This window comes from Aythya ferina, assembly GCF_964211825.1.
Source record: "Aythya ferina genome assembly, chromosome: 3".
Lineage (NCBI taxonomy): Eukaryota > Metazoa > Chordata > Aves > Anseriformes > Anatidae > Aythya > Aythya ferina.
Window position 1 is genome coordinate 116,966,610 of NC_140298.1, and position 24,812 is coordinate 116,991,421.

The 24,812-nt window shown below is 46.1% G+C and overlaps 1 protein-coding gene across 4 annotated transcripts; it reads right to left on the reverse strand.

Annotated features, from left to right (window-relative positions):
* Positions 1–1,557: 1,557 nt before the first annotated feature.
* Positions 1,558–23,373, reverse strand: MTMR9 (myotubularin related protein 9). Of its 4 annotated transcripts, none has more exons than XR_014691333.1 (11): positions 23,031–23,373; positions 20,345–20,453; positions 19,543–19,668; positions 14,013–14,186; positions 12,111–12,328; positions 11,205–11,366; positions 8,974–9,115; positions 8,180–8,400; positions 6,142–6,293; positions 4,805–5,414; positions 1,558–2,874 (listed from the first exon to the last, which is right to left on the reverse strand). XR_014691333.1 is itself a non-coding variant. In XM_084514264.1 (11 exons), the coding sequence occupies exons 1-10, from the start codon at positions 23,213–23,215 to the stop codon at positions 5,251–5,253; spliced, it is 1,653 nt and encodes a 550-aa protein (XP_084370390.1). In that variant the 5' UTR covers positions 23,216–23,373; the 3' UTR covers positions 2,146–2,874; positions 5,230–5,250. The 4 variants fall into 4 exon arrangements, 3 of the variants coding, with proteins under 3 accessions (XP_084370390.1, XP_084370388.1, XP_084370389.1); XM_084514264.1 differs by having other exon boundaries at positions 2,146–2,874; positions 5,230–5,414; XM_084514262.1 differs by having other exon boundaries at positions 2,649–2,874; positions 5,255–5,414.
* Positions 23,374–24,812: the final 1,439 nt, after the last annotated feature.

Here is a 24,812-nt window from a genome sequence, read left to right on the forward strand (position 1 = left end):
GATGGGGCTGGAACCAGGCGGGCTTTAAGGTTTGGGAATGGAGGCTTGAAAAAGCCAGGCTGGAAGCGACACGACTCTCAGACTGAGAAAAATCTGTCTCAATCTTCACTGCTCCTTTCCATCAAATCTTTTGCACACTGAAGCAAAGCACTGTTTGCACACAGACTGTATGAGCTGAAGGAAGCCACCACAGGTGCTGTGAACACATGAAGCCTTCAGCACCTTCAGTGACCGCAGGAGCTGTGGGGCAGCAGAGCACTCATCTGCTGAAAAACCCAAGGCCACACGAGTTCTTCACCCCCCAGACAAGTGGCAGAGACCACCAGTGTTGCCCCAGGGAGACAGAGCACTGACCTACCAGCCTGGAGAGATCTGTGTGGGTCACAGACTCTGTTTTTCAAGAAATTGCCTCTTTTTTTCCCTCGGCAAGAAAAAAATACCCCCCCACACACCCCTTTAAAACAGTAGGTAACAGAGCCCCAGCTCTCCTGATGAACTCTTTGTAGGTTTTGCAGTCCTGACCTTTGAGGAGATCTGCCAGCCTTACTTTAGAGAATCTAAAACAAGCTGCCAGGCAGAGAAGGACCTGGGAGTGATGGTTGATAGTCGGCTGAATATGAGCCAGCAGTGTGCTCAGGTGGCCAAGAAGGCCAACGGCATCCTGGCTTGTATCAGGAACAGTGTGACCAGCAGGGCTAGGGAGGTGATCGTCCCCCTGTACTCAGCTCTGGTGAGGCCGCACCTCGAGTACTGTGTTCAGTTTTGGGCCCCTCGCTACAAGAAGGACATCGAGGTGCTTGAGCAGGTCCAGAGAAGGGCGACGAAGCTGGTGAGGGGCCTGGAGAACAAGTCCTACGAGGAGCGGCTGAGGGAGCTGGGCTTGTTCAGCCTGGAGAAGAGGAGGCTCAGGGGCGACCTTATCGCTCTTTATAGGTACCTCAAGGGAGGCTGTAGCGAGGTGGGGGTTGGCCTGTTCTCCCACGTGCCTGGTGACAGGACGAGGGGGAATGGGCTTAAGTTGAGCCAGGGGAGTTTTAGGTTAGATGTTAGGAAGAACTTCTTCACTGAAAGGGTTGTGAGGCACTGGAACAGGCTGCCCAGGGAAGTGGTGGAGTCACCATCCCTGGAAGACTTCAAAAGACGTTTAGATGTAGAGCTTAGGGAAATGGTTTAGTGGGGACTGTTAGCGTTAGGTCAGAGGTTGGACTCGATGACCTTGAGGTCTCTTCCAACCTAGAAAATTCTGTTATTCTGTGAAGCTAAAAATCGTAGCTAATTAATTTGTTTATTCATCACGTGCAGGGCTGGTGTCAAAGAGCCAAAAACGTGGAAGCAGAGCTCTGCAAACTGTGCAGAGACTCGGGGTCTCAACCTTTTCATGCAGCCCTGCAGCACAAATTCCTTCTCTAGCACCACAGCCCGTGTTGAGCTCTAGGAGAAAAAGCAAATGAGCTGGAAAAATAAAAAAGCTTCAGGCAAGTGTTTACACCCAAGTCACACACACCCCCCCAAATGGAAAGCGAAGGCAGCGCTAATAAAGGAGATTCACCACCGTAATTAAAGAATTTTAGAGTCTTCAAGGTTTTAATTTGAACAGACAAGTCTACTATGTTCTCAACATATCTACAGCAAAGTTTACAGCCACTTCGTATCTGGTTTTCTGCTCTCAAATGGCTGAGCAATTTCAGCCATTGTGATTTTTCCTCGAGTTTTACTTTTTTTTTTTGTTTGTTTGTTTGTTTTGCAATATATTCAATACCACAGCAGCTAGGGTTCTGTACACATACAGCATACATCTAACAATAGCACAAAACTCCCAGCCCTGTTACTCATTTTGTTTTAAAACGAAAACTGACGCAGCAGCCAAGGCCAATGAACAATCCCAGATGTCTGGACAGAAGTGCACTCGTCACTTAGCTGTTAATTTGCACAAAATCTATATAGCAGACATCATGCCATGCTATTCAGTGCCACGGTTACAAAAGGAGTGCTGCTACGGACACCTTCCCCCGTAGAGGAACCCGTAGGAACCTTTCCAAGGCTTGAGAGAAGCAGACAGAGGCCGGTAACGCCGTACAGTGCAATTTGAGTTACATCGTATGCAACGTGGACGCCGTGCACTTAACCAGGTCGCCACATTCAGGAGTTAGATCGATACAATCAGGATATTGAAGGTACGTATTCCCTTTGTGTTCGTGAAAGCTGTGCAAGTTAGTTCTTTTTCCCTTTTTTTTTTTTTTTGGGTAAATGGCAGTGTCCCCGCCTCGACTGACCCCAGAGCTTGGAGAAGGGGCCCCTCGATGTCCAGCTTATTACGGGGGTGCAAAAGAGTAGACACAGGCAGCTGAGGCAGAGCTGGGCACTGCCACGATGCTCAGAAAGACACGGGTGACTGCAAGCAGCGTGTCACTGACTCCACGGGGCGAGTGCAGCGGGCTAACAAGAAGCAAGCTGATCAAAGTGAATAAATAGGGTGGGCGTACGGGTAAGGAAAGAAGGGGCGCTGCTCCACTGCGTGATACCAGCAGCCACCAGGCTTGAAACTGGAAAACACTGGGAATGAAAAGGCAAACAGACCGTGCGAGTGGCCTGCCACAGGTCTGAGAACCCAGGAGAGGACTCCCAGGAGAGATCTCGTCTCAATTCCACCTCACGCAACACCCTGCAGGACTGCAACGTGGCACAGAGGTGACTGGTTGTGGGTTAACTCAGCCCTCCAGCTCCTGCTGCTTGCTGTGAGCACAAGGTGACGCGTGGCAGAGGAACCAGGGGGTGGGACAACCTGCTGTCACTGCTCAGGATGACACCAGGGGATTCTCGTTAAGATCCACACTGCCACGAAGCCAAGGTGCACGCACTGGGGTGGAATCAGTCCTGAAACACAAGTCGGGGATGAAATGCCAGCTTGGAGGGAATTTTCTGCCTTTTGTTAGCTCTCACAGCTGGTTACCCATTTTCCTCAGATGCCTGCAGTTTCCCAGAGACTAGAGCAGGCAGGCAATTAGATCAAAAAAAAAAAAAAAAAAAAACCAACCCTCTTTGCTTCTCTATTATTTAGCTCAATATATAATTATTATGTTAGAAAACTGCATAACCTTTAAGCGTGTTTTATGTGTAGTCTATTATGGGGAAAATAGTCCCTTCTGAACCCTTCTCTGAGTAGTGATCACGTATTTCAGATGTGCAGGAACAGCAGAAGCTGCGAATTGGATAGGGGAACAACATCCAGGCAGGTGCAGAGCACGCAGCTGTAATTTTAAAGGGAGAGCAGTTAACGCTCAGGGCTCTCATTTGCAATGCACCCAGAAGGCAGCTCCAAAATCTGGAGCTTGGAGGCGGAAGGAAGGCGTGGCCAACCTGAATCTCTGCTGTCATGCAGTAAAGGTCACCAGCTACCCTGAGAAGTGTTCCCTATGTTAGTCTTGATTCACTGAACACACATCTGTTGTTCTCGATACGTAAGAAATCGGAAGAAATTGGTATTACAGCTGGGTGTTTGTTGGTTTTTTTTTTCCTTCTGAATTGAGATGGCTTTAGGACTAAGTTTAGGCTACTCAACAAAAATAAATAAATAAGGAAATAAGGACTGGAACAAAAGGTATCAAGGGAGTGTCTAAAAATCACTGTCACAAGTAGTTTTCTTTGTTATGGAACACTTTAACAAGTATTTTTAGTGGCTATACAATTTTTGCAGAAGACTATTCTCCAGATACTTCCAAGACAAGACAGATCCCGATGTCCCATCTATCTTTATATTAAGTGGCTTTTAGGTAAAGGCAGCTTCATTCCAGAACACCAAAAAAAAAGTGTGGAAGTTCAACACTTTTCAAAGAGATCAAGACATGTTGACCCAACACACCTCCACTTGTTTCAGCCCAATCAGGCTGATGGCAAACAACTTGTAATAACAGTTCCAGCCACATGCACTGTTTTAATTCAAGTCATGTGCCAACAGAATCGAGCTGAACAAACGTTGAGATGAGTTAAAATGCCAGCCCGTTCTTCCCTGCCTTTTTGAAGGAGGAAAAAAGTTGCTAGCAAATCCCACGAACTTTGTAACAAAGCAGACTGCAGTCATAGGAACAAGTAACTACAAAATAAGAAGTTCTCTCTAGCATCTTTAGGCAGTTTCAGCACCTGCGAGTGATTTACACTATGAACATTTCTGTAGTGTGACAGCCTTTCAACCTGCAGCAGCAACCTGGGATGTTAGGTCACATTAACTCCCAAATCCTGCTTTTGATGTTTTACAATGTGTCTAAGACAGGTTAAAAAAAAAGAAAAAAAAGAAAAAAAAAGCACTGAATGGAGTGCAAATATTTTGTTGAGCTGTAGATTAAGTGTTGCTCAGGCACCCTGGCAATGCCGTGAGCCTGTTCAAATGTACAGAAACAGCCAGTGCGGTCAGAAGCTTCAAGAGGGCAGTAGCTCAAAAAGAAAAGCTTCAAATCAGTTTTGTTTAGCAAGTGAACACCTCCACCAACCGCTTCACCTTTGTGTTTTCCAGGTAGAATTAAAAAAAAAAAAAAGTTTGTTATTCCTTAGGAGATGTTTGTCCACGAGGGACAATTCCACCTGAAGGTCATGGCTTAAACATTAGCAGCAGAATCCTTACACCTTGGTCCTGTATTGCACTGAATTTCTTACTCTGGTTTGGTATTTAACCTACGGCTCCCAAGCCACAAAAAAAAAAGAAACAAACAAGTGTTAGATATGAAGGCTACAGAAAACGTCGTATAGACTGGTTGAGCTTGTAGTTAGATTATAGCATTACCTAGGGAACTAAAGAACTAAGCTGCCTTACCTACTCCTGAGGAGAAAAGGTGCCTTCGGACAGAATGCCTTTCCCTATCTATACAGAATTTCATCATTTAACCCCGCAAAGAGTGTTTGGAGAGTTCAGGGAAATGAAGTCCAAAGTAAGTCTGAAACATCCCATCTCTCGGCCCATCCTGGTCATCCATACCGTTGGGTGGAGGTAAAGAGTTCCAGCTTATACTGACACTGAACACAATTTAGAGACAGAAAAGCTGCCAAGAGAGAGGACACTATGCCCGCTTGTGTGCATCTTCTGTAAACAAAAAAAAAATCCCTCCCCAAAAGCAGGGAGGTACATAGTGTGAAGGTTTCAGCAGCGGGAAGGCAGGGTCAGCTGTACCAGAGGACTTTGCAATACATGCACTTTCCACGTTTAGTCTTTTAACGTAAAGGGAACTGGGAAAGAAAGACCTGAGGCAAAGCCCTGGCAGCTCACAGGTTCTCCTGCATCCTGTCATCCGTTTCCAGCTCTGCCAGCTGCCTCCTCAACGCGTTCACCTTTGCCTGAAGTTCCCTGTTGTAGTTTATGATGTTGAGCACTTCTTCCTGGGCTTCATCGAGGAATTTGGAAGGCCTGTTCCACCGAAGGAAGACACCTGAAAGCCCAGAGACAGAAAAAATCAGGAGGCTTTTTCGTTACAGCAGGGAAGTGCTGTTCATATTCCATTGCTTTCAAGTAATGTGCATACAACGTATACTTTTTTTTTTCTTAAAAACAGAAATCTCCCCTAAACAGCACTTAGCAATACTGAACCTCCAGAGTTGACCTTTCTATTAAGTGAGGTTAAAAAATAAAAGCATTTTTTTTCGCCTTCCTTTTTTTCCTCATATACCGATGAAGACCAATCCATACTTACTCTCTAGCTTGCCATGACTGCCTGCTGACTACGTTGTTGTTAACTTTTTAGCAGACAAGGAATGGAGAAAGTTTCTGCAGCAGAAAACCTACTGCACAAACTTTGGCAAAGAAAAAGGAGAAAAAAAAAGTCTTTTTTCTGTATAGAACAAAAAACTGAAGCTTGCAGAATATATATAAATAAGGCCACATCACTGCGGAAGTACTGTGCTAAAAAGTTAAGTGATACTAGGAAGGCTTGGTACGATCCCAGGGAAAGAACTTGCCAAACTCGAGGAGAAAGCATTACGCTGCTGGGGATGCCAGAAATATTTTGGAATAGATTTCAAAGGGAGTGAGATCACCAGCTGAGGCAGACTAAGCATGGAGCAGAGACAAGAGGAGTGGACGGAAGCTTTACGAGCAGCCACAAGACACACAGTAACAGAAAAAGGAAGCCCATAACAGAAAAAGGCAGGCTGCCTTACCTTCCCAGAGCTGCAGGCTCTGCGGGGCAACAGAGGGCCAGATGACAAGGCTGTTGGCCTCAAAAAGCGGGTTCTTGAATCTGGCCAGCTCTTCAGACCGATTCACCCAGGACCACAGGGACATGGTCTTTTGTGTCAGCTTCAGCTTAGACCTGGTAAACCCAAAGGACCAAATTAGCTTTCGGTTTCCTGCTGTTAAGACTCATTTTGTTTTGTCAGAAACGTGCGGATTAGACTGCCACAGGCACTCCTGTGTGCTACCAGCCCAGACAAACCAAGGGTGAACATTCCTGCTAATCCTTTCTGTACCACTCCTCAACAAAACATGGGGTTGGTGGAAACCTGAAGCGGTTTACTCAGCAATGTCTTTCAAAGAAAAGATGAGAAAATAACATTTACAACTTGGTTGGGAGATAGTTGCCTTCTGTCCTGGTGAAGAATCAGTCACCTCCCCAAAAAGGCTGGCCTGCCAGGTTTTAGAAAGGGATTTAATCCCTCTGGTAAAATAGAATTGTGCAATGGGGACGTCCCGTTGGGTCCCTCTGGTGGCAGGAAGCATCAGAGCACAGAAAAGTCCACGTTCCTAGGCCAAACCCACTTCCCAGAGTTAAACAGGGGTTTGTTTTCATTCCCTAAATTCTGGCAAACCTCATTCTGACTGAGCTGCCACCCAGGCAGGAGATTCATCGTTCCTGTGAATACTTCAGACAGAACAAGCTTAACATCAGACTTCAAACATTTTCTGCTCACAGCTGGACATCCAAACATGACAGGCAGGTTCTACATGTAACGTTCAGTACTCCTTCAGATTTTCTTGCACTAGTTTTAAATCTGATACAGCTTTGCAGCCTGACCAGTTGAGCACAAAGCAGGAGAGTCTCTTCTAAAAGCAAAGGTTACTTGAAGGGCAGAGAGGTTTCTAGAAGGTTTCAAACTGCCTTTTTGTATTATCAGCTCTGATTTTTCCTTCTGCTCCTTCAGTGATCTTCAGTTTAGTGGGAGACCAACAGACACGGTCTTCCTGGAGTCTGAAGAGCTGAGAACAGAAGTGCCTAAGATTAAAACAGGAATTTAAACCTCTGGCTGCTCCCAACTGTCTTGGGAGGCTCCTGGACTCCAGAATTGCCCCACTGGTAGAGCACAGCATCCAAAGGGACCAGAATTCAGAAGCTAGGTCTGCTCAAGTGCCTTAAAGGCCACAAGCAAGCTCAGCAAGAGGCCTAACACTACCTGGCAAGGCAGACTCCAGCAGAACACATCTCAGCTTCTTCCTTTAAAAAAAAAAAATAATCACAAGTGCACTCATCTGAGTGTTCACAGCATGTGCTCAGAACCTCAGCACAGTAAAATCACAGTTCTCTGAGGTACAGGTTATATCTAAAGGGATTTGGGGGCCTTTCTGTTGAAGTTTTACTACTGCGCAACCAAAAAAATACCCAGATCCTCGAGGACATGAGTACATCTTGATCCTTGTGAGAGAATCTCTTCCATCATTCTCTACCTCCAGCAGTTAAAGGACGATATAAAAAGCAAACCCTTCCTTTCCTGGGGGCGTTGGCTATAAAGCCACATCCCTGCCTGGCAGCTAAGAGCCAAACTTTGCAGCTTTGGCCCGTGCCTGCCTTGACCTTCTCCTCCAGGCCGATGCTGAGCAGCTTGCTTTGCACAGCTAAGGCTTACTTCACTGTTGAACTCTCACCATTTATTCCTGCCCAGAAAGTGTTTCTGTGTAAGGGATTATATAAGGAAAGGTGGAGAATTTTCAAGGCCACGCAGGGAAACAGAAAAGACAACCTAAGGTAATAGTTTGGACTCAGAGAAGGCAAATTCTCCCTGACCAAGCCGCAAATTCCTTTATTCACAATGTCCTGATTGTAAAAGGGAAAAATCCCTTAATATTGCCACCGATCACTAACTGTAAGAACCTCACCTGCATTACGGAAGACCACACAATCACCTTTTTTGGGCCTATAAACTTTTTTTTCTTGCCAGATACAGGCTGGTATTTACAAGGCTCAAAGGAAGCATCCTCACCAACCTTTCGTTTTCGTTGTTTCCCAGGAAAGTCCCAAACTGCGAAGCATAAGCATGTTCAAAGAGCATAATAAGGAATTGTTCGTTGAATTCGAAAGAGCAAGGGAACTGACGCAGGATTTGCCACACACAGTCCAAAAAGAGGAGGAACACCGGGGCCTCCCACTTCTGCTTTGTGTTCGAGTAGGCTGACTGGGCACAGCGCAGCTGAAAAGGATGGCCAGCCTAGAGAGAGCATCACACAAAAATAAAGGGACGTAAATACACAAAGCAAGGATTTCAGAGCCAGTTCTGTCCACGCAACGACTCTATTCCTGTTATTTTCTACAATTGTAGCTTCATCAAACATCCAGTGATAAATTGCTAGTGAGCACAGTCTAAAAAGGCATAGAAAAAAAGGCATTTCTGCCTTTTTTTTGGCTCTGTAGCCAGCACTGTATCGATCAGAGGATTTTATCAAGAGCAAACTAGTGTAGGGGCACTGAAGGACCGGTCTAAGGACATGAGCTGCAACAGCACGGAGCAGAATTAAAATTTTGTCTTTCTGGTATTCTAAAGAAACGTGCACCTTGGACACACAAGAGGCAGCTCCCTCAAACTGGAGAATTCAGATGAGAGATACAAGCCCCGTGGAACGCCAGAGGTACAGATGACTCAGTACTAATGGTGCTCCTTCGGACAAGGGCTGCTCACACGAAGCAGGGCTGCAACAAGGCCCAACTTGTTTGCTGCCTCTCAGGCCATTTCTCAACACAAATGGGAACAGAACAGATTGCTGTTCTATCCCCAGGTACTCACCTGCAGCCACTCCCTCACAACAAGAGCCTCAAAGCCACGTATGGTCCTGCACCTTGGATCCAAGATGATCTGTGCCAGAGAAGTCACCTGGAGTGTCGAATCCGTTCCGTCAGACCCATGAACCAGCACGGACGCACCTTCCCTGTGAGAAAGGTGGGAAGGAATAACAGTATGAACGAGTAGAACATATCCTGTGGACGTAAGCATCACAACAGACCTATGAGATTCTTGTTTACACCCAGGCTTAACTACATTTACACCTTAACTGGGGTTTACTGTAAGAAAAGCCAATAAGCCAGTGCAGGAGAAAGAAGAGGCAGAGCTTGGTATCCAGAAAGGACGATGAATTGTTTGCGCTGAGCAAGGAAGCTTGTCTAGGAAACGAGCACAAAGGCTTCCCAACTCACCATCAGCACAAGTGAAGCAGGAGAACAACGTGAGGAATGGATTGAAACAGGACAGTCTGGGGCAGGAAGGGTTTTCTACATTGTTGGGGGCCCACGTGCTGTCACTCCCCACACCCTAGTTGTCACTAACACAACTGATTCCCTCTCCTCTTCTTCCATCCTTGGCTGTATTTGGATACACTATCCAAACTAATTAAAGTATTCCTGAATTAAGGACAGGATGGTATTGAATTGCATTTACAACCCTCACTCCTCCCAAACCTTGACCCATTGCCTCACTCCTGCCACCATCCTTACACCTAGCAAGGACATTAACCGCAGGCTGGATTTATTTCTGTGCAGAGACCCAAGCCAATCAGCAAAGTGTGGGTAAACCAGATCAATCTACCATGCTGCAGACATTACGGCTTTTTGAATTGAAAAAGAAAAACAAAAAAATCTGTACCTTAAACATTGCAACATCTTTGTCCACAGTCCTATGTCTAAAATAAACCCAGAGCCTCTACAGTATAGATAATCTTTAGATACTCTCCTCCTCCCCCAGGCAGTGGCAGAGGCCCCTTAACTGCAAAGCTTCACTGCCAAGCCTGTGTGCTCCCCAAGTGGGGCACGCCAGGAACACTTTTCACCTTTCTGGCCTTCAGAATTTAAGATACGCCAGAGATCTGCCCCAGCCACTCCTGCCCTGGGGCCAACATAACTGAACTGCTCTCATCAGCTCACCCATAACCACCAGGCTCTGAGCGAGGCAGGCCAGGCTTCAGGTCCGAGCTGGCGTGTCCTAACGCCAGGCAAACAGAAAAAGCAAAGAGGAGGTGAAAGATGACAAAACTGCCTACACTCCCAGCAAGCCGGACGAGTTTCATCACCGATCTTTCTCCCTGTACACAAGGGGAAAGAGTTCCAGATAAAGCTATTGATCAAGAGCAATCATTCCCTGGCACAGCCTGTAACTAAGCAGACGCTGTCAGTGCTTTTAAAAAGCACAGCAGCTCATGTTTTAATGCAGTAATGCTGTTTTACCAATGAGACTGCATTTCATCTTGTTTGTGTATCCGTGTAACCGATTTCCTGACTGTTAGGGAAAGCTTAAGGTTCCCTGAGCTTTGAGAAGGGCCTTCCCCTTTCAGACCCAAGACCACCACATTTATACCCCTGCATTTGGTTTTTACAAACCCTGGCACCTGACTGTTGGTTTTTGCTCTCCAGCCTGAGATATGAAGAGATTTTGAGGACAAGCCAGTGAAATCAGCAGGATTTATTAAGCATCAGGTTAAAAGAGGTCACAAACACTTATAAGGGATGAGCAAGATTGCTCAGATATGACTAAAGAGTTAAGAATTTTGAGAGCAAAAGCTCTGGACCAATTCCTTAGGAAAACAAAGAAATGCCATTGATTTAGTCTCTGGAAGTGGAGTACGGGAAACTTTCAGCTGAAAAAATACCCTCAATTTTTTAGTAAGACTGTTCTCACTTTGCCAGGCTACCACACAGTATTTCAGATGGGCGCATTCCCACCTAAACCTTCAGTAAAACAAACTAAATCAGAGGGGCTGAATCAGGTGTAGGAACAGATGTCACCTAGCTGATCTAGTATCTATTCCCAGTCAGCATTTCCTCCCTCAGGCTTGTACTCCAGAGTGCAAATCCAATGGAACATTCCTCCACCACGATGACGAAATAATATCTTGCAAAATTGCAAGCAAGCTAAGTCACGGTGCCAATTACTAATGGTCTAAATGTCACCTGAAGAAAACAGAGTATTTAATAATTAAACTGTAAGAAGTAAATGAGAAACTTAAGTTTTTTTGAAAAAAACTTTACCTGTCAATGCACTGAGCGGCTAGACAAGCTGCTGTCAGTATCTCCTTGATGTGAGTCAGCCAGTTGGAAGCTTCCAGCTTACTGAGCCAGCGGTCCATGTTGTGTGACTGGTCATTACAAGCTTCCACGAGTTTGATGAGGCTTTCCTGCAGAATATTAAACCTTCGGGAAGAGCAAAATATTGTTGAAAATATCAGCAATATCACAGCAACCAGGGCAACGTACAAACATACTCATCTCAAAATTCAGCACTAAGACTTGCGTGCATTTACAGCAGGAAGTGTGACCCCATAGATGTTGTAGCTCGTCATGCTGCAAGCCTACTTTCACTGGAAATCCCAAACTGTGGCTAACTGCCAAAACACCACTCTTTGGACACAGGCAGCCTCTTCACTTTCGAAACAAATTGCTCCATGAGGTGTTACAACAGTGCAGCCTTTTCCTCTGTGTGTGTTCAGCCATAGGAACCCTTCACATGCAAGGTGTGTTTAGTAATTGTACTCCCATCACCACATACGAGTGTTACTGCAGCCCAGCATGGGCACTAGCAAACATCTGCCAGGCTTCAAGTGCTGCTTTGTTCTTTCTACTACACTACAAGTTTTAACCTGTAGAGCTGCAACCCCACTGTAACATAGAAAACTTTAGACTAGACTCAGTTTCACTATGCAGAGCCACACTAAGTTTGGCTAAATTCTGAAGAATGTTAGCAAGATGTAGCGGGAGGAAGGCCAAATTTTCACTTTTACAGTTGTTGCAGGATGTCCTCAAGCCCTGCAAAGCTGATATCCTGCATACAGCTGCTTCTCTGGTCTTGTTTCACACTACGCCTTCCAGGGGCACTGAAGTGCTGCTGGATCAAATGCCACTTCAACACCACGGATTCCACTGTGTGGTTTCACCCACCTCTCAATACACTTGTGAATCCTCCTCCACTGGGGGTAGTACACTTCTTGTTCAAAGCCCCCTCCTTTGGCCCTGGCCTGCTGGGCAACATTCAGGGACCTCGTATCGATGATGTAGCCACGCTTTCCAGGCCGCAGCGTGGCGTTAATCAGCTTCTCATCTTCTTTACACCGCCTGCCATTTGTACCTGTCAGAGGCTGGCTACTCCGCATCATGACCTGTGAGGAGGACAAACAACCATGAATTAGGAGACAGAAAGGCTTAAAACTTGGGGCTCAAGTCATCAGTGGCTTTCAGTTTAGAACAAAATCCTCCTCGAGTTTGAGTCACAGCATCTAGATGGTCAAACACGCTGATCTGCGCAGCATGATGCACAGAAACACTGTCACAAATTCCTCTGGTTCTTCAAAAAGCTGCTGTTCTCTCTTGCTCTGAATCTTTCAATTCTTTTCTTCAGTTCTTAAGTGTAATTACTCATAGGAACAGAATTTGTTAAAAAAAATAAAATAAAAATAGAAATCGTTAAGTTGTGCAATCACTTGGCCGGACACTTTCTAAGTTACAGAGTTGTTCTTTATTCCTGTAGAATCATCTTTGCAAGCCACTGAACTGGCTCCCTGCTGCTGCCTCCTTTATAAACCAACATTTCTAGGCTGCTCATTCTGATGGGCTTTTTCCAAGTCCATTTTTACAGTATTTTAGTCACTTATATACTAACACTATTAGGCACAGTTTTACTCAGTGGCTAGGCTAATAAATCCCAGTCCAACAGGTTTATTATCTGAGATTTCTTTGGTAAACACTTTTCAAATCAGGAAGCTATTGCATCCCAACAGCTCCAACAACTAAAAGGTGAGGGCAGCCAGTTGGCAACCCCAGCTATAGTTGAGAACTCAAAGCCAGGAGAGCAACATGACAGACAGCATTACTGTCAGCTCAAGTGCAGAGCCAAATGCTACTGTGCTCCTCATACTTGATACACGCACAATTCAGAGGGCTAACTGAACACGTCTTCCTTCAAGAACTTTCACTGAAGCAGAAAAAGAGCAGAAAACGCTACTTAGGAAGGTGGTGGAGAGCTGATTTTAAAAGCAAGGCAAAAAAAAAATTGAAGGTAGCACAGTGCTGGGTCAGATTAGATGTCCTCTCACTCAGGCCTTACAAATCTTGGCAACAGGAGGCGAGAACACCTAAGAGCATTTGACTCAGAAGCGTGCATCGAGGCTGCAAGCTGCCAGCGGAACACCCCAGCATCCTCAGAACAAGTTACATCAGCAAGAGAGACAGAGAATTACCCAGCGATTTCATAAAGTGCATTTCTTAATTACAGCGCATCGGTGCCTCAATTAGCTTTTGGCTCGCTGAGAGGCGGCGAAGTCTGCGACAGCAAGAATTTGCTCTTCCCAAAACGTGTTAAGCTGAGAGGCTGGGAGAACAGATTGTTCCCATCACTCCATCGACAGTTACGCAGCAGAAGCGGCGCTGGCTGCGGGCACGCTTGCTGTCATCGTGCCTCCGTTGCAGAGGAGCCGGCCCACCACCCAGAGACATGACAATGTGGTTTCTGCCATCCCTGCAGCGTGAAGCCTCTTGGCAGACGAAGCAAGAAAGGGTGCCAGCGGTGGCTTTACAAGCTCCCAGCACTAAGAGCAAGATGAGACAAGCTCACACCGCGTACGCGCCCAAACAAGCAGGCTAATAGCTATTTCTAGGATGGAGATTACTCGTTCCATCACCCAGAACCAGTTGCACTTAAAAATAAGCTGGAAAATAATGAGTGAATGCCTCATGAACTGCATTGAGGTTAGAGCACAAGCTGTTCTGCTCGTTAAGAGAGGCTGATGAGATCTGAGCAGGTTCACATGGTTCCTTCAGGTTCAGCCACCAGCCACCCCAACTTACCATCCCGTTCTTCTTATGGTAGTAGCTGAGGACTGGGAAACGACCGCCATAGCGGAACAGTGCGACCTTCCGGAGCGCTTCGTCATCGATGCATTTGGGGACGATAACAACGGGAGGGTAGGTGGGACAGACAGAGAAATCCTTGTTGGCACAGCTCAGACGCCATTCATCTGTCTGAAAGGGAAGAAATTGCAAGGGTTAGGTCAGAAAATGGAATATTACTGCTCGAGTGAAATGTAATCGCGAAGAGGAACTTCCATACTCAGAACAAAGCACACACGGTGATCTGTTCCATCTGCACCACAGATAAAAGCTCAGTTGTCCCCGAGCATAATCACTTCTGCTCGTTAACCAGCACGCAGTCATCTCTTCTCCTGCCAGTGAAGCTTTGTAAGATCATCCTGGTTCCTGAGGGATTTGTTCCACAACAACTCCCCATTTAGCTGCCGTGGTCAGAAAGGAATTCGGTGCATTAGCAGACAAATCAGCTCCAGAAGACAAAGCTGCTTTGAGGTTCAAAAGTTGCAACTTAATACTTCCAGCTTGTTGTTTTTTTTTCCTGTGGGCTCTGCTTAACATAAACCATGGCAGTTCTTCCTCCAGAAGCACTTCCTAGTACCACAGCAGCGTCTGAGCACCAGCGTGAACTCCCGTTACATAATTTTTCAGCTCCCAGCAGCCAAACATTTGTGAAAGAACCCGCTGAACATCGGCACCCTCCAGCTGGCCGCTGGTATTTCTGCCAGGCAGCTGGCACTGAGCTCAGGCTACAAGGTACGCAGGGTCAGACACAAGCCTAGGCACCACCTCAGGCAAAACCAAAGGTCAACATGCGGTCTCACTGACAAAAAGCCCTCACGGATTTTTCAAGGGACAGATTTTGAGTCAAGGCAGAGCTTTGGTCTCAAATGCAGTTGCACTCAGCAGCAAAGAGGCTGCTCAGCAAGCAGTAGGTCCATCAAGTGGCTGCGAGGCACACATTTTTGCCAGAGGCACGGAAAACGCAGCAGAGCAGCGCCTAAAGCTTGGCAGGAACAGAGCTCGGGGCACCTGGTAGCAGGGCGGTGGCTTTGCTAGGCTGCTTGTTCAGTCCTTGGGTTCTTATTCTCTAACTCCTTACAGCCAACCAAAACTGCTGAAAGAAAACCTAGGTGGAAAAAGTGACCCAGAAGCCTCTAAAGCATGTTTGGAGTTTAACAGTGTTAACCTCTTAAGAACAGCAGCAGAATGACAGTTGGGTTTGCCTGTAGAAAGCTCAAGGCAAAAAAATTAAAATGAAATCAAGTCTTTTGAAGAGGAACAGGCAGCTGCTATTAAGGTCTCTTTTTAATATTTAGTTACCAAACAGGACACAAGTGTAAGAAAGCAAATAAGACCCCCAGTAATTCCTCAGATGAGGCATTTTTGGTATGGACCAGTAAAAAGCTGTGCAACTGCAGCAGGTAAAAACCTTGAAGATGCTGTAAAAAACTGTGCCCGTTTGTGTTCAGAGAAAGCTTCAGCTAGACAAAAAGTTACAGGAATAAAGCAGGTATCAGAGGAAGAGAAAGGCACAACAGTTAAGTTTTCCAGTAACAGAACACAAATTAAAACAAAAATTGATTCAGAAAGGTTGGATTCACATGCACTAACCCCACAACTCTGACCAGAAAGGTCTCTTCTCTTTCCTTTTAAAAAGGCATACTTTCCCTGGCCTTACACCTCTTACTTGTACCTGGTTATACAAAGCAGTCTGCTTGCCTTGCTTGTCCAGTGAAAAAATAGCATTGAACTAGAAATGCAACTTGCAATTAAGTATCTCCACCAGACAAACACGGTGATTTGACTCACAACATGATTTCATCATCAACAGATGCAATACAAGAAACGTGGGGCCCAGGATGCAGCAAAATTGTCTCCTTTGGTGGCAGCCTAAGAAAAAGATGCTGGAAAGCACACACGTGGCTGTTATTGTCACCAAGAATAGTGCTCAGCACTGTGTTCAGCAACCTACCTGAAGACCTACAGGTCTGTTGTAAGCTTATTTCATTATTCATTACCCTCAAAACAGCTCCTGTGAACAGCTCGGTTTTACAAGGTAAAGGCTCTCCCTTTTTCAGAGTTAAATTGCCTCTGGCAATCGTGTCACAGGTAGAGATGAAACAGTGTCTGGATCACAGAAGGGAGGTTGGCCGGTCACAGTTCGTGCTTTTTTGTGCCAACAACCACGTTTTTACAGCTTTTTGGGGTGCCGGTGTCAAATTACAGTAGATTTCATACGATGTGCAATTTGTCCACAATTTAAGAAGTATGAGTGATACAGGAATGAACTGAAACACCTTATTGTTATGTAAGACATAGGGAGGGCAGAATCAAAACCTTGTAGCATGCTTTTTGAAAGTTTGGCCATCACCAATATCACCAGCACGAGAGGAATAGAAGAATATCGACCTGATTCATCTCCCACTTGGTAACTTAACTCTGCTCACAACCTCCTCTCCTCACCATTTATAACACGACACAGACGACACCGTTGTGTCAGCCAGTTATAATTCAGTGACAGTAAAACCCAACAGTGCAAGCATCTTCGTGGATTTTGCTTGGGATCTCTGCAATTTGGAAAAAATCTGCCATTACTAATGGGCAGACTGAGGAATTAGCAATTCAGGCACGTGCTGTAGAAGACGCAGAGGCAGGAAGCTGCACAGACAGCAGGGAAAGAAGAGGTTGACCTCATCTTCATGCAGCAGATTATGCTGCATGAAACTCAGAGAAAGTACAAAGTTACCAGTTACTTCTCCCGGCAAGAAATCCAGAGACCTGAGCTTTAGGGATTCAGGAGAAAAAGACGAATTCCAGTTGAGGTTGAAGTGACAAAGGATCACAGGGGAGAGGACCCCAAAGGAGGAATAAAAAAGCAGTGAGAAGTGTTTTCCTAAACACAGTGCAGGATTAACTTTCTCTTCTTTCTACTTTGCCTGTCCTGGTACTTGTTCAGAGACAGCAATTTTCAAATGTTACTGTACTGGAAAGCTAAAACTACAGTTATTCTCCCTCCCAAGAGCTTGCAGTTGATAGAAAAGGCAATTTTCAACAAAACTGTGTAAAACAACTCAACAACAAGCCTTAGAAGACAGATCAAGAAGCCTTCACAGACCTAGAAGAATCCTGCAAAGCAGAATCCTGCAAACCCACTACAAGCAGTGATGACAGGTCAGTACCTAGGAACGGCCAGAAGGCACCAAGCCCTCTAACAGAGGGTGCAGAGACAAGAAGCAAAACAGACACAGGCAAAGATTGAAGCTTGTCTCACCACCTGTATTTCACTTTTATCTGCTGCACTGCAAGCTGAGACCAAAACCAGAAAATTCAGCTGTTTTTAAGAACTCCAGGACAGAAGATAAACCAGAGGAACTGCTCAGAACCCTTAGCTTTCCTACGCTGACAACAGAATTTAAAATAAATAAAAAAAAAACAGGCAAAGAAACCCAGCTCCGTGGCAATGAAGCATCTTCACATTGATTATCCCGTGACTTTATAAGCTTCCCAGGGCCGTTCCCTTACTTTGAAGAGGAAGGTGAGTTTTCAGAGTTACAGCTCACAGAGTACCCTGCAACTGTAGGAGTTGGCAGAAGGGAAACTTCTCCATCCTGACCTATGAGCTTTTCCTCGACTCCTCAGAAGAAAATGGAATGTTTTCATTGCACATACTCTAATTCCATTCAGCTACTCACTGGTTATGCAGGAGCACAGTGAGGAATGCGATTTTCTTTAAAAGAAATTTTACCTGATGTACCTGTAGCCAATCCAGGTCTCCTGTACCCAGTGCCTCCAGAAAAAAAAAACAACAGCTGGATAAGCAAACATCATCTGTCCTCTGCATTCTTTGCTCCTTTCAGATTTAAACATAACATCTTTAAAGTCTCATCTCACAGTAATTTGGAAGCACAACACAGCCAGATGGATGATTTAAGGGAGAGGGAAGTAAGCTTCTGAATTCCACTCATTTGACTTCAGAAAATCAGCCATTTACTTGTTCTGGCCTGTCCCAGAATAAAGTTTAATTATAGAACAAGAAATATTTGGTCAACAACATTTTTTTTATCTGTTGTTCCGGGAAAGTAAATCACTTAATGTGGCTTTTGTGACCGTTTCTTGTATTAAAAAAAAAAAGTTACATCTGAAATTCTAAGTTAAAAGCCCAGAATTAATCAGCAGCTGTTAGATACATATATTTTAAAGGAATGAATCATTAGGTTTTTAATTATAAAGAACAATTCCTGGGAAGGAATATATTCGTATTTCTTACCAGGAATCTATGTTCAGAAGACAGACACGAACAGAACCATCTCCTGCAAGCTTCCACTGAGCTTTGAGAGACCTCCTGCTGCTCTCAATCCTGCTCTTGCAAGATCTCCCTTCTCACCAGAGGGCACACTTCCACTTCTTGCCTTCTGATTCTCCCTGAAATGCCTCTGTGAGCTGGGAAAACATCCGCTGCTTTGCCTCCAAACAGGAGAGCACTCTGATCTTAGGTTTGACTCACCCAACCGAATTAAAACACAAGCTGTGGGGTTAGTTATTAGAAAAGGTCAGGTTTTATTACTTCTGACAGCAGGTGAAGATGGGACGTGTATCTAATTATGGGACAAAAATAGAAAGACCCCTAAACTCCTTTAATTTTCTGATTTCATCAGATGAATCTGGCCGAGCTAATCAGATTATTCAGTTATTAGTCATAAACAGGAAGTGACGAATCCTGCAGACAAGCCGGATTGCATATTTAAAAAAAAAAATCGATGTTCTTTGATGCTGTACTAATGGATGTGGTCTCAGGAACATCAGCGATGCAGCAAGCTCACGTATTTAATGCGAAGGACTTGGAACACAGAAATGCAAACCCAAGGCAGTATCAAAACAGGTGGAGTCCTGCAAGGGAGGCAGCTCCTGCTGCACCAAATTCAGCATCGTAAAATGAAGTTTGAGGTACAATACGCAATTCTGTAAGGACAGTTCCTACCCCAGAGGTACCAAAATTGTATCAACGTGTGTTTACAGCACCTGGAAACGCCCTGCTTTGTGAACCCTGCCAGTATTTCCCCTGTGTGAACTAGAGTAGTTTGATTTGGGCGTGCACACTGTCATCTTCCTAGAGAGCTATGAACTCATTCGTCATTTTTAAGTTTTTGTTTGTTTTTCAAGACAGCCTTGTTTCAGTTCAGGGGTTGACAAAGATTCATCCTGCTCCAGGGGAAACCTTGACTCGAACAAACCCAGAGCAAAGGCCCTGTACTCATTCTTACAGCCAGGAAGCCATCCCCAGAGGACAAACATTTCCTGAGTTCTTATTTCCATTTCCACCAGGTCAAAATCTGAGTTCCAAACAGGATTTTTTTTACCATGAGCAGAAACACCTGACGTTTACAGAGAACACCAGGAACACCACTCATTTTCTACCCAGGCACTGTCAGCTATTACAACCCACAGATTTCCAGCCCAGGCACTGGGTGAAGCACTTCAGTGTCTGTGCAACCCTTTAGGTTCAGCTTACCACCGAACTGAGGAGCTCAAACTCTTGCTCAGGCAGGTAAGAGCGCCAGCCATCTTCAACAACCTCAAACATGGGCCGGTAGAAGAACGGGTACATGAGGGTGATCGAATCCAACGTGGAAAGTGCCTGCAGGGTTGAGAGAAATAAACAGGTGGTTAAAACTCATTCAAACTCCTGTTTCTCTCCTAAAACACACAAGAAGTGGTGTTTTCCTCTAATACTGATGATGCAAGCTGAAGTCATCCAAAAGAACTAAACTATTAAATTTGAAGTACTAAGTTTACCTGCAGGGTAGTTTAGAACAGAGTTACACAATAAAAAAAGGAGGTAACAGACAACTTAACCACAACTGGGGATTTGTCTGCACAGTATCACAGTATCGTGCAGGCTGTGCTATTTTACAGTGCAACAAAGAATGAGAATGATGCATCCTGAACAGGTATAATTAATGGGATACCTCCTATATCCTACCACTGAGCTTTTAACTCAAAGAGTCAGTTGTTAATGCTGTTGGAGACACGTGAAAATTTATTCGGTCCAATTTGTTTTCACCTCCTCATGCTCCACCCTAACTCATTTTCCCAAATGCTACTGGGAAATACTTGATTCAGAAGTGTTTTAGTGTTTTTTTTTTTAAATACCTACAAACAACAAATTTGTTTTAGCAATTGAAAAGAGATATTCCACAATTCTCATTCGCCCTCCACAACAGCAGTGAGGACTTCCATGGCTGAGAAGAGCCAAGGCTGAGGTCTGAGGAAAGTCTTAGAACCCAAGTGTGATTATCACCATGAATTCTTACCTCGATAGAGCTGGCGATGTTCAGGCACTCCTCCATGCCAGGGATATCCAGCTGAATGATTCGCAGATCTTTGCATTTTATAACGATGGTACCAAGCGAGCCCACAAACCTGCAGCAAGACAGGAAGAAAGAGCCTCTTAGGAGCAAGATCTTCTAAGGTCTGACGAGGTATTAAGAGCTCTTCCCATAACACATGCCTGCAAGATAAAATTCCATTAGTAGTAATTCCTCTGCAGTATGTATGTAGTTATATGGGTTTGGGAAAGATGACAACAGAGAAATATTTGGTATTTCTCAAGCTGTGCTCTGCTTTTCTCTTCCACCCTTGTGATGTGGCAGTGAGTGGACATATTACAAGACAGAGTTGGTTTTCACCGCAGCTTTGCTTTAAAATAAGCAAGAGAAAAGGAATGTTGTTGTTGTGTTGTTTTTTTTCCCCCAGTAAGTCTGTGAACTTCAGCTGGAAATCAACCCAGAACTGTTGCTACAAAACAAACACAGCACACAGACGCCCTCTCCAGTCCTCCCTGCAGATCTGAAAGGACTACATCTGAGCAGATAACTAGTGTTTCCCTTACGTTAAGTAGCCAGCAGCACTCACAGAAGCGATGCAGATTGTTGTTTGCAGAGCAGTGAACTAAGGAAAAGCAGCGAAGTCTCCTTGCACACCACGGCAGTGCTCATGGCACCCAAAGGTGATGCAAGAAACAGGTACAGGCAAGAAGTGAAGGACCAAGTTTCAGTCCCTTGGGGGACTAAGCAGGGGACAGACCACAGAAAGAAGGGCAGAGCTGCACCAGCTCTAAGAGCAGACCCGTTGCTACACTTTGGGTTGCTTTGTAGCTCTACAAATGTGCCTCTAATTTGTTCTGAAGTTATTACAGGTGATCTTCTGTGCAAGGAAAGGTTAAAATCCAGAACCCATTATTAGTTTAGTAATGCTGAAGGAAGGAATTGAGGCATTTTGACCAAGAAGCTCTGCATCACCAGCACAGTCTGTGCTTACTGCAGCACTACTTCACAGATCCCCAAAGTAACAGCCACAGTGCATCCATCACTGGGGCTGCTCCCCTTTTCCCCAATTCTTTCAGCAAAACCTCCACATAACATCACTAGAAACTGTTTCTCTTCTCAACACACCCTACAGCTCATATTTAAGTTGTAAAAAAACTATGAAACACTGAAAACAGCTCAACGAGCACCTGATAACTGGGGAAAACGCCACTTTGCACAGAATATACTCACATCACAGAGCTGGGAGAAGAGACTTGAGGAACCTGATGTAGAACCACAGCTGTTAGGCACTAATACAGTGCCAAACTGGAGCTTTTTACAGTCTTTGTTGGCTTAAAGTGCCCTGTTATGCCATCCTCTCCAGCACCGAGAGGAATACAGTCTCCTTTCCTTTTGCATGGAAGAGTTTCGTTGCAATTATGCTCACAGAGCTGCTCTCGGGAGGGAGGTGCCCACTCTAGGGACCTTTTAGAAACTGGGGCTGGCAATAAGAGCTGACTGAGGGACGGGCAGGCACAGCTAGCTCCGTTATAAATCATGCACTGAGCTAGCAATGCACCGCTCCCCAGCATCAAAGCTTAAAATACTCCTTTCTCCCTTCATGTTAACTTATATTTTAGGCTAAAAGAAGAAAAAAAAATAAAAGAACCTTCTCTATAAGTTTTTTTCTTTTTAACTATGCCTGGTTTAGTACAAGCAGCACTGAGGACATGGCCAAAGCACCCTGATGACTGAGCAGCAGCAGATGGGAGCAGACGTCCTTAGGTTTTACCCTGCTCCTCCCCACACTCAGGCCACAAAGCAACATTTATCCAACCCTGAAAGAAATCAGAACAAACTTCATGTGTGACCAACACTTTACCCATTTTGAGGAAGCCTGCTATCTCCAACTGCTGCTGCCTGGTCTGTCCTGCCTTGTTGTCAGAGAGGAAATGTATCTTCTGGATTGCTTTGAAAGATGAGAAGAGCAGAGGAAATTGAATTTTTAATTAAAAAATAAATATATATTATGACCAAACTGGAAAAGGGGCTGTGCAGCAGACAACGCAACGACCAGATGAGAGGGGACTGGCAGTTAACGGCTTGATGGAAGCACGACGGGGCAGCAGAACACATAAAACTGACAAAAACTACGTTAAGATTTGTCTCTGAAGCTCCTGTAACAAGAGAGCACGGGCAAGACTAAAATACTATTGGCGTGCTGTAGCTAAAATCCAGTTTTACCACAGCACTCCAGCGAGGAGCATGATGAGAAGGGTATTATTGATTTCTATAAGGGGCTGGAGGAGTACGGGGATGACTCTGCCGAGCAGCTGGAGAGTGATGTGGGGCTGAGATAACCCATCACCTAGTCCTGCCATCACTTTTGCGTGGCAGATCCCTTTGGTAGGACCTCAGCTTCCACCTCCGGTGAGCCATTTTTTAGAATTGCAGAATCATTCAGGTTGGAAAAGCCCTCCAAGATCACCTGGCCCAACCATGTTACCACCAATGTCACCACCAAACCACGTCCCCAAGCACCACGTCCAACCTCTCCTTGACCACCCCCAGGGACGGTGACTCCACCACCTCCCTGGGCGACCCGTCCCAACGCCTGACTGCTCTTTCTGAGCAGAAATATCACCTTATTTCCCACCTGAACCCCCGTTAACGGCACAAACTCGCCTCTCACCTCTTCTCCACGCAGTCGATGTTGGCGTGCAGCAGCCACAGCTCCTCGCCGCCCTCCTTGCGCCGTGACGAGAAGATGAGGTGGTGCCCGGTGAGGCACAGGGTGCCGCGCACCGCCGGGCACCGGGGGCCGTGCAGCACCGCGTTATCCGCCCGAGGCGTCTTGATCAGCTCCGCGAACTCCATCGCCACCGGGAAAAGGGGGAAAAAAGAAGAAGAAAAAGGGAACCTGAAGGGGGGGGCTCAGAGGCCACAGCCCCCGAGCCCCGAGCCCGCCGCCATGGCCGGGCCCTGGAGGAGCCGCGGCGGAAGCGTGTGGGGGACGCAAAATGGCGGACGCCGCCTGGGCGGGGAAGGGAAGGGAGGGGAGGGGAGGGTTCGGCGCGCAATGGTGGTTGCTGAGGAAGGTTCCGCGGGTTGACTTGTCCGCCCGGGGGTTGTGCGTGTAAATTGTAGTTGTCCCAGCCCTATTGTGGGATTTTGGTTCTGTTAAATGCTCACCCGCTGTTCTGTTATCTTCTCTTAGCCTGTGGTAAAAGGCTGCCCCCCCCCCCCCCCCCCCCGCAAGAAGTGGGGCTCCCACTTTCCTGGCTCTGCCCCCCTGCACTATAGGGGAAAAGGCAAGAAGGGAAAAAACAATAAGGGAAAAGACAATACTAGAGATGCAAACACACTTTGTGCAAAGCCCTGACACTGCTCTTCACCTGGGTGAAACCCCATGACAGCCACCACTGCTGTTCCTGGCTTTTTCCTCAGCACCCCTTTGACACCTTCAGGCCGTGCGCACTTACTCTTCCAAACCTGAGCCCCAACCTGTGTGGTGATCTGAGGTTTTCTGGTGCCTGTGCCCCTTGTACATCCCCCAGTGCTTCATCCCACAACTTTCCTGGTGTCAAAGGAGTCATCCGTGGCCTGTAGGTGCTCCTTCATGCCGTGAAGTGTGTCCCATGACATTGCAAACATGCGTGAGCTGGCAGTGAGGATGCAGAGAGGCATTTGTGCACTTTTCCCTGGGTTACTGCTGTGAAATAAATCACAGAATCACAGAATTGTAGGGGTTGGAAGGGACCTCCAGAGACCATCGGGTCCAACCCCCCTGCCAAAGCAGTTCCCTAGATCAGGCTGCCCAGGGAGGCGTCCAGATGGGCCTTGAATATCTCCAGAGAAGGAGACCCCACAACCTCCCTGGGCAGCCTGTCCCAGTGCTCCGTCACCCTCACCACAAAGAAGTTCTTTCACATGTTGGTGCGGAATTTCCTGGGCTCCATTTTGTGGCCACGGCCCCTTGTCCTGTCCCCACAAACACTGAAAAGAGGTTGGCCAAGTCCCTCTATCTCCCACAGTTCAGGTATTTAAAAACATTGATGAGATCCCCTCTTAGTCTTCTCAATGCTGAACAGACCCAGTTCTCTCAGCCTTTCCTCACAGGAGAGATGCTCCAGGCCCCGTATCATCTTTGTGGCCCTCCGCTGGACTCTTTCCAGGAGATCCCTGTCTTTTTTTTTTTTTTGTACCAGGGAGCCCAGAACTGGACACAATATGCCAGGTGAGGCCTGACCAGGGCAGAGTAGAGGGGGAGGATTAACCTCCTTGACATGCTGACCATGCTTCTTTTAATGCACGCCAGGATCCCACTGGTCTTCTTGGCCACCAGGGCACACTGCTGGCTCATGGTCAATCTGTCGTCCACCAAATCACTGTTAGCAAAGTTTGAGACAGCAAACATAGCCAAAGATCGTCCACACACAGCGGCCAGACTAAACCTGAGGACCAGACAACAGGT

What these genes read in the sequence shown, in the direction of transcription:
- MTMR9 (XM_084514262.1), bottom strand. Translation starts at nt 23,215, where the DNA reads ATGGAGTTCGCGGAGCTGATCAAGACGCCTCGGGCGGATAACGCGGTG. An exon ending in ATCGACTGCGTGGAGAAGAG is followed by an intron (nt 20,454 to 23,030) that starts GTGAGAGGCGAG and finishes GTCTTGCTGCAG; the next exon opens with GTTTGTGGGCTCGCTTGGTA. An exon ending in ACATCGCCAGCTCTATCGAG is followed by an intron (nt 19,669 to 20,344) that starts GTAAGAATTCAT and finishes TCAACCCTGCAG; the next exon opens with GCACTTTCCACGTTGGATTC.